Source organism: Cnephaeus nilssonii, assembly GCF_951640355.1.
Source record: "Cnephaeus nilssonii genome assembly, chromosome: 7".
Classification (NCBI taxonomy): Eukaryota; Metazoa; Chordata; class Mammalia; order Chiroptera; family Vespertilionidae; genus Cnephaeus; species Cnephaeus nilssonii.
The window spans coordinates 11,468,139-11,477,626 of NC_137078.1; the positions used below are offsets into that span (position 1 = coordinate 11,468,139).

Sequence of the window (9,488 nt, forward strand, 5' to 3'; positions counted from 1 at the left end):
ACTCAGCACCCAATTCCAGGATTATTTAAGGGCGGTGCTTGCACTGCAGGCATCTTCAGATCCTGAGCCCCTCCCAGACACCAGCCAGCAACGGGTGAGGCATCAGGCCCATTAGGAAAGTGAGACTGAGCCAGTGGGGGCTGCCCAGGGCTGGGATCTGCCAGCTGCCTACTCCTGGCTCAGCCCTGGCCTTTGGTGGGCTGGGTACCCGCAGCTCCTGCCCTTTCACTGGTCTTGCTGCCTGCACTGCTCATCTGAGCTGGAGAGGACACCTGACATCCCCCACCCCAACCCCTAATCTGGGGCTGGAGGGCCAGCTGACCTGCAATGGACTGGACACTGCCTTATGGCTGGAAGACAGAGCCAAGCCTGAGATTATATTTTTCTTTCTTTCCCAACTCCCTGAGCAGTTTGTGACAGTTTTTAGGCAGCCCAGGAGGCATAGCTTTTCATTGCTGGGGAGGGAGGAAGGGAGGGAGGGAGGGAGGGAGGGAGGAAGGAAGGAGGGAGGGAGGGAGGAAGGAAAGAAGGAAGGGGAGGCCAATGTGATCCTAGAGGTTACTTTCCAATAACAACAGTAATAATTCAATGTATTACTTCCAGGGAAGCAGCCAGCACAACTATCCTTCCTTGCCCATCTCTGCGGAAACAAGCTGTGAGACAAGTCAGGATTGGTAAGCAGGCTTCTGGGCTGAGGAGGCAGGCCAGTCACCTGCACCTGAGGGTGTCAGAGAGGATGCTTGTCCCCTGCTCCTGGTGGGCTACACCCCGACCCTAAGGCCTGTGCTGGGTTTTCAATCTCTCACTTCCTCTACCAGCCTTGAGTCTTGGGACACTTCACCTCTCTAAACATTAGCAACTGAATCTTGAAAATGAGGAAAAGTGATCACTTTGCTGAAATTTGCTTTAATGCGGAGTGGGTAGCTATGATTTTCTAGTAGAAAGTTATCATTTCGGGTAAAGGGTGGGAAATGCGTGTGCTCCCCTGCTGAGTAGGAAAGGCCCAGTCCTGGCTGCTGAGTCTGCAAGTCAGAGCCCTCCAGGATCCCTGGGTCCTGTCCCTGGTCTCTGATGGATCCTTGTCCAGTTCCCACCTGTGAGCTCATGAGACAGTGCTCTTGCCCTCCTGGAAAAAGAAAAGGAAGTACAAGTTTCCGGGTGATTCAGGGCGAGGAAGACGTGGAGACCTGTCATTGCCTAATTTGCTGGTGTGCTAGGCCTCTGTCCTGTGTTGTAGCCTCACCATGGAGCAGCTGAGCTTGGCCAACACCCGGTTCGCAGTGGACCTCTTCCGCACCCTGAAGGACAACAACCCCTCCGGGAACATCTTCATCTCCCCCATAAGCATTTCCTCGGCGCTGGCCATGGTCTTTCTGGGGGCCAGAGGCACGACCGCGACACAGATGTCCAAGGTCAGCAGAAACTAACAAAAGGAGCCTGGGTTCCCTGTGAGTCCCTACTGAGAAGGCGTGCCTTTGAGCTCTTACAGGGTGTTTTAAACACTGTACTTGTGTGTTCCACAGCTGCACACGACGAGGCCAGACTTCCAGAAAAGCCCCAAGAACAGCTCATTTACATGCAGGCTTTCACTCATGATTGAGTCCTTACTGAGCACATACTATGTGCCAGGCACTGTTTTTTGATTGGCTGAGGATACAGCAGTGAAGAAAGCTGTGAAAGCCCCCGTGGTGGGCTGCTTCTGTTGCAGTGGGCAAATCTTTGAAGGCATCTCCTCTCCATTCAGAGCTTCCAGTTTCTGCTTTGCATGCAACCCGCTACTCATTAATAAAGGCCTGCTCTGTAATGTTACCTTTCAGCACAAATAACACAGGGAATGCACCAAGTGGAGAAGTTGGCGGTGTTGCCTTTTTGAGGGAACAGGCCACCGTGGGATTGTATATGCTGAGGCCTAGCCCGGAGCCTGGCACAAGGGCCTGTGTGGGTAGGAGGGTCCGAAGGAGAGGAAAGAAGTGAGGTATGGCCGCTGCAGGGACTGGGCCAAGCTCTGGGTGGTACGGCAGGTCCCTGTCACAGCGAGAAGAAGCAGTGATGCCTGGCCTTCCCCCTGGCCTTCATGGGTGTGGGCCGCACCACTGTGCTGTGTGGTCTTTGTTGAATTCTGAGCCGGGAACTCCAGCTCTCCTTGAAGTAGGGGAAAGATTACAAGGTGCCAGTAACCGGGGGAGGTCCAGCCTTGGATTCAAGTTTATCCATCTGTTCCAGCTTCAAATCTTTTATTTCCGCATTTTATGAAAAATCAATGGTCGTTAGCACTGCAGACATGAAAGCATTTTTATATTTCCAAAACCCACTTTTTATTTTACCCCCGGTAATAATGGTTAGTTGCTTCTTGCAGGGTAATGTCAGCTTCTATTTTGAGGTTTATCCAGGCACTGTATTACCTCAGGAAAAATAGTTTTAATGGTTCCCCTGCTTTTCCATTAAAGCAGATCTATCACAGCAACTGTGCAAATATTCCCTATCTTGGTGAGTAAATGGGCTTTGTACATTGTGTAGGTTTATTCTTTGTGTGTAAAATAAGGAACCAGCCCAGGACTCATAAAACCATAAAGGGATTCTTGATTTGTAACATGAAAATTAAACTTTTGCTGAATATTAAGTTTATAGATGTTATTTTTAAGTTCCTGATGCTTGATAGTGTAGTTTAAAAATCCCCGCAATTCTGTAATACCTTTGTGCTCCCACATAGGGGATGATTCTCAGTTTTACTGTTTATTTCTGAGAACTTTCAGTAAAACTCTCTTTGATACAGAACTTATGTATGAATATACCAGTTATGATTTTCTTTGGAGAAAAAGCAGACACAGGTAAATATTTAGTCTATTACCAACTTACATTCATGGGACTATTATTATAAAAAGAAGTGATATAAAAAGAGCTTATGATGTAATTATGTCGCACAAAGCTATACATTTTAGATTCTCTATTCTTTTGTTCTCCAATGAAATTTTAATAAAGTATTGGGCTGATATTATTAATAATTAGTAATATAAGCATTAATTTAATTTGATAGAAGCAAATGTCAAGGAATCCATTTCAAAATAAATGGCTGCAGAAAGAATGTTTTCTCTATTTTAGACTCTTCACTTCGATGCGGTTAAGGAGATTCATTCCAGTTTCCAGAGTCTGATTGCTGATATCAACAAGCGCGGAGCTCCCTATATTCTGAAACTTGCTAACAGGTTATATGGAGAGAAAACCTATGAGTTCCTCCCTGTGAGTCCTTTACTTTCACATTCTAAAACTCACGAAACAGTGTAGACATTTTCCAGCACAATCAAGTCACAGAAGTCAGTTTTTATTTTATAAACATTCAGAAAACAATACAGAATTTAGACATATGGCAGTATCCCCATTAGAGATTCATTTTCATTTGATAGTCTTCACAGGAAAAGATTGACTCTGGCTGTTTTAGTAAAGCAAGAGTGAATTCCATAATTCACTTCCCAGAACAATCAGTGTATACTTATTTCTGAAAATGTTAGCCAAAGGTTAGGAAAGAATTGGTGAATTTTATGCAACACCAAAACTACTGAACTGTACACTTAAAACGATTAAGGTGGTAAATTTAATGTTATGTGTTTTTTATTATGATTCAAAAAGTATAAGGGTTAGAATTTTTTTGTTACAGGAAATTTATGTCTTTTAGGACAATTTTTATTGCTTTTAAGGATTTTATAAAACCAGTTCTGTATGTAGTTAGAATTATCTGTGATTTTGATTATTTATTTTGTTTGTTTATTTATTTGTTTTTTTATTATTATTTATAAACAGGAGTTCTTAGCTTCAACCCAGAAAATGTATGGAGCAGAACTGGCCAGTGTAGATTTTCAGCGAGCCTCTGAAGATGCAAGAAAGGTGATAAACGCGTGGGTCAAAGGGCAGACTGAAGGTAAGAGAGTGGGCCGAATGTAGTCATTCAGGACACACTGGCCGTTCTTTTCCTCCTTCCACTTTCCCAGCCTGCAGATGATTCCCTGCCCTTTTCCTCTGCCCTCACCCTCTCGCTGGGGCTAACCTCTGCCACTGCCCAGAGCCAGACAGCTTTTAAATGTGGAAATTCCTCAAAGTGGGAACTTCAACATGCTTTCACTGAAGCAGCTAAATATTTTCCCCATAAGTTCACAAAAACCCATTTAAAAATTAAAACTAACATTGAATGTAGGATAAAAAGGATAAAGCTTTGAGGAAAATGCATCCTGGCCCAGATTATGGAAAAAAAATCCTATATAAAAAAAGCTTAATATGCTAAGTGTCCGGTCATCCAGTCCTCTGGTCAACAATCAAAGTGTAATATGCTAATGATATGCTAAGGCCACTCAACCATTCGCTATGATGTGCACTGACCACTAGGGGGCAGACACTCGGTCTGGTAGGTTAGCTTGCTGCTGGGGTCTGGCAGACTGGGACTAAGCAAGACTGGCCGGAAACGCTCTGGCGCCCTTCGAAGGTCCCTCCCTTGCTGGCCAACCTCCCGCATCCCTCTCCGGCCTCGATCTTGCAACCATGGGGTCCATCGTCCCGGCCTAGGCCCTCTCACAATTCCGGTACTCCTTGGGGGATGTCGGAGAGCCTGTTTTGGCCCTTTCCCTCTCAGCGCAGAAGGTGGTCAGTGTGCCCCCACAAGTGGAGCGCCACTCAGCCAGAAGTGGGACTCATGGTTGGTGAGCACAGCGGTAGTGGTGGGAGCCTCTCATGCCTCCATGACAGTGCTAGGAATGTCAGACTGACAGCTTAGGCCCACTCCCCATGGAAAGTCAGGGGTCCCTAAGCCGGCAGTCAGATATCCCCCAAGGGATCCCGGACTGGAAGAGGGCGCAGGCTGGGCAGAGGGGACCCTCACACCCTGAGTGCACCAATTTTGTGCACTGGGCCTCTAGTCTATAATAATAAAAGCATAATATGCTAATTAGACTGGACGACCTTCTGAATGAAGTTGTGGTGGCCGGGGCGGAGGCAGCTCCGCGGGTTGGGGCCGAGCCCCTTGCACGAATTTCGTGCATTTGGCCTCTAGTATTCGCATACTTGTGACACAAACTTCTGTGGCCATAAGTATTTTGGCAAATGTCTAAGCTGTCAGGGGTGGCTCCATCTCAGCTGTTTCTCCACCACAACTCTCTCTAACCTCGTCAAGGTCTGAGACAAGGCACCTATCCAACACCTGTCTCCCATCCAAGGCATTCTTCATGGCCATGCTGTGGTCACAGGGGAACTGGTGTTTCAGAGGACTAACTGTCCTCACCTTCGGATATCTGTTAACATATTTTCTGTGAGAGCAGCTTCCACTTGGAGGCTTTGAAGAAATGACTTATTTACAAATCATTTTCGCCGAAACCAGTTTGGCTCAGTGGATAGAGCGTCGGCCTGTGGACTGAAACGTCCCAGGTTTGATTCCAGTCAAGGGCATGTACCTTGGTTGCGGACACATCCCCAGTAGGAGGTGTGCAGGAGGCAGCTGATCGATGTTTCTCCCTCATCGATGTTTCTAGCTCTATATCCCTCACGCTTCCTCTCTGTAAAATATCAATAAAATATATTTTAAAAAATCATTTTCATTAAGAAATATTTTTTATTCTGGCCAAAGGGTGACCATTCATAAAAGAAGGCTCATTGTTTTTCATATAATGCAGAGAAGATTGTCCTGTTTTTAGATTTTAAATCCTCTAATTGGTATATTTACAGTTGAAACACACTGGAAGGGCTTTCCTAACTTAATACATTAATGGGAATTAAATAAAAATTATGAATTTGAATTGCAGTTCAATGCAATTCGGAATGCTGATATGTGAATTTTTTTTAAAAAAACTTACTTTATTTCTTTAGGGAAAATTCCAGAATTGTTGGCTGCAGGCATGGTTGATGATAGGACTAAACTTGTGCTAGTTAATGCCATCTATTTCAAAGGAAACTGGCAGGAGAAATTCAGTCAAAAGGCCACAAGCGATACACCTTTCAGATTGAATAAGGTGAGATGATGTGATTATAAAATTGCTCTTTGTTCTAAGAGAACGCAGATGATAATGTGAGTGACTTGGTTTTTTCGACTGTTCAGAAAGACACAAAAACAGTGAAAATGATGTATCAGAGGAGCACATTCCCACTTGGCTACATCGAGGACCTTAAGTGCCGGGTGCTGGAGCTGCCTTACCAGGGCAGGGAGCTCAGCATGGTCATCCTGCTGCCAGATGACATCGAGGACGAGGCCACGGGTCTGAAGAAGGTAACGGCTCCCACGCTCATGCTTCATGTTTCCGTCTGACCCAGCGGTGCTGCCTGTGTGTATGTTGAGTAGCCCATCAATGTTTGCTACTCTGAAGCCCTAAGATTAACTTTTCAGTGACTGTCAGTGAACAGTTGTGGTGGGTGACATCTAAGGATCTATGTTAAATTTAACATGTCAGTGGCAGCTCACAGAAATGTTCTTAAATGAGCTTTAGAGGAAAGTGCAGTAAATTAGAATTGTTTTATTGAAACAAATTTATTAACAATACAAATCCCAAAACATTTATAGTATGTAGCTTCAAAATGTACTATGAGATCCTATTACTACACTGCTCATTCTCATCACAATTCATATAGGTTGTGAATTAAATTTCTAAGAGCTACATGGTAGAAAAGAACTATATGAAAGCTAAGCCTATTTTCTCATATGAACTCTGTATGATGTTTCTATTTTATTTCAGTTAAAGGCGAAGACATTTCTTGTCAGGCTAGGACTAGGCAAAACTGTGAAGATTATGGTTTTCTTTAGTGTCTCTAGCCTGCTGTGTGGTTTTTCTCTACCCTCTCCCTAACCAAACTGTTATCAGGAAGAGGTCCAATATTAATTATTTGCATGTATAAAGTCTGTATTAAAATCAGTATTTCCTTCTTTTAATTGTATTTTCATATTTGTCTCTTCTCTGATTATAAAGATAAATTCTCCAGCCTCATAAAAGACATAATCAGCATCAGTAGAACAAGTGGAATGATGGGTCCATTCTAGTCCAATAGTAGTAGTACTATGCTAATGATAATAGCTGACATTGTTGTGGCACTTACTGTGTCACATTAAATCATTTAATGCTCACAACAATGCTATAAGGTGGGTACTATTATTAACCCTCTCCCAATTTTAGATGAGGAACTAGTCCCTTTTCTTTTTTTACCCACAGCTAAATCTATTAGAGATTATTTCAGCACAGTGAGTTCACAGATAACCACAGTGATCAGTAGGGTTCAGAATAGAAGAAATAGAAGAAAATATTTGAATTTTACCTTGCACCAATCAACCAGTTAAAGTAATAACAACCATCATGGCCTATCACAGTAATCCAGTGTGGTAGGGGTTTAGGAAAGCCTGGGTGGGTGGGTGGGTGGGTGGGTGGGTGGATGGATGGGTAGTTGAAGCATCTGATGTCCAAAGTTCCTGTTACTTGGGCCCTTGATGGCTTGGAACACAGCTCTGTTCTATTATCACCAATTGCCGAAAAGAAATGAAATCCTCAAAATGGCATCTATTTTGGCACAAAACATGAAAGAAACTAATTAGCAACTGATAACGTGAGTTCATTCATGTAAATAATGTTTATTACCTTGTTTATGTGAAGTAGTTCTCACCTCTTCTTTTGCCCATTCTCATTTCAGATCGAAGAACAATTGACCTTGGAAAAACTGCATGAGTGGACCAAACCTGAGAATCTGAGTTCCATTGAAGTCAATGTCCACCTGCCCAGGTTCAAGCTGGAAGAGAACTACAACCTCAACTCTCACCTGGCCAGCCTGGGTATAGAGGATCTCTTTACTCCCAGGGCTGATCTGTCTGGCATGTCAAGAGCCAGAGATCTTTTTGTATCAAAAATTGTCCACAAGTCTTTTGTGGAAGTAAATGAGGAGGGCTCAGAGGCAGCGGCTGCCACAGCCGCATATTTCGTGTATTACTCATTTACGCCAGAGGAAAATTTTGTGGCCGACCATCCATTCATTTTTTTCATTCGACACAATCCCTCAACTAACATCCTGTTCTTAGGCAGACTTTCTTCCCCGTAGAGACTGTGGAAATCCTAGGCCAAGATCAGAGCTTTACCACTGGCCCTTTCAATGGTGATAGTTTTCATATATCTTCGGAACAAATCTACCATCCCAAACAAATCTCTAACTTCCTTTGTAATGTCAGCTCTCTTGGCTGTTTACAAGCATTAACTTTGGCATAGGTGTCTATTTTCCTTTTTATATACACATATATATATATAGTTTGAAGTATTTCAAATAGTAGTACATATGTCTCCTTTTTTTTCCCATTGACCTCCCCCCCCGGCCTCCCCTACCCCCCAGTACATGCCCTCACCTGCCACCCATACCCCCCCCCCCCCGTGTCTTGTATCCATTGGTTATACTTATATGCACGTGTACGATCCTTCGTTGATCTCTTACAGCCGCCCCCCCACAACCTCCCCTGCCTTCCCGCTGTAGTTTGGCAGTCTGTTCAATGCTTCTTTGCCTCTGTGTCTATTTTTCCCCCATTTCTTTCCTTTAAAATATCTTGCCTCTGCAGACTAGAAATAAACATACAATAACAAAAAAATGTTTGAGTCCCAATTTCAATCTCCAACAGTTCTGAGTCCCCGTTTCAATGTCAAACAGTTTCTTATGTGTACATTTCAGCAATGATATCTGGATGGTGGGCACATGGTGGCAATGCAGGTCCGACCCTCTCTGGTTTGGTCCTAGGCAACCTGCAGCGACGCACAGCTGCTGACTGCTAGCATGGCAAGGTGTCATCAGCATCTTCCATCTCTGGACTGTTTCTCCTCTTGTCTTTGTGGTTGGAGCAGGCCTGTCAATTCCTCTCTGTTGCAGGAATCCACATGGTCTTGGAGTTGTTTTCTGAAATATATACAAACATATTCTCGACCAAAAGTTAATAAAGGAATCTTTTCTATATAATTGATTTGGGATCCTTTTTATTTTTGCCCAAACGATTTTCCTTTGTCTTATTTAGACACCATGTATGTTTTTCATGGGTGTCTTGCTGTTAGCATTACAAATGAAAATTAATTTTGTAAAGTAAAAATTTTCTAGATGTAATTTACTTATAGGATATTTTTTCCTTACATGATATTACCCTACTATCACCCCCCTTTTTTTTTTTATTAATGGAGGCTTTTGTAAATTTTATAATGCAGTCTTGATAACTTTAAATTTTAATATTTTGCACAAAAATATGACTGCTTTAGGTTCATTGCATGATCAGGAATTTTACCATGAGATGAACTACCAATAGAAATTTTAGTTACAGCTTTTTGTCCAGTACAATTAAATTTTTATTTTCCTTTCTTTATATTGAAAAATTCAGTGATTGCTTTTGAATGCACCAAGCAGATATGTAGATTCTTGACAGTGTAGTAAACTAAGAAACTGCTGTACTCTCTTAATAGCCATGAGAAAAATTATAATACTGTAATTTATTTCACAGAGACATTCATTGT

General features: G+C 43.0%; 1 protein-coding gene across 1 annotated transcript; it reads left to right on the forward strand.

Annotated features, from left to right (window-relative positions):
• Positions 1–525: 525 nt before the first annotated feature.
• LOC307103769 (leukocyte elastase inhibitor-like) lies at positions 526–8,946 on the forward strand. The gene is made up of 7 exons (XM_079778278.1): positions 526–674; positions 1,238–1,412; positions 3,100–3,237; positions 3,796–3,913; positions 5,845–5,987; positions 6,074–6,241; positions 7,648–8,946. The coding sequence occupies exons 1-7, from the start codon at positions 589–591 to the stop codon at positions 8,047–8,049; spliced, it is 1,230 nt and encodes a 409-aa protein (XP_079634404.1). The 5' UTR covers positions 526–588; the 3' UTR covers positions 8,050–8,946.
• The last annotated feature ends 542 nt before the right edge of the window (positions 8,947–9,488 follow it).

Excerpts from the sequence above, each read along its gene's own strand:
- LOC307103769 (XM_079778278.1), top strand. The coding sequence starts at position 589 with ATGTATTACTTCCAGGGAAGCAGCCAGCACAACTATCCTTCCTTGCCC. Across the intron at positions 3,914-5,844 it reads GGTCAAAGGGCAGACTGAAG|GGAAAATTCCAGAATTGTTG; the intron begins GTAAGAGAGTGG and ends TTATTTCTTTAG. Across the intron at positions 6,242-7,647 it reads AGGCCACGGGTCTGAAGAAG|ATCGAAGAACAATTGACCTT; the intron begins GTAACGGCTCCC and ends TTCTCATTTCAG.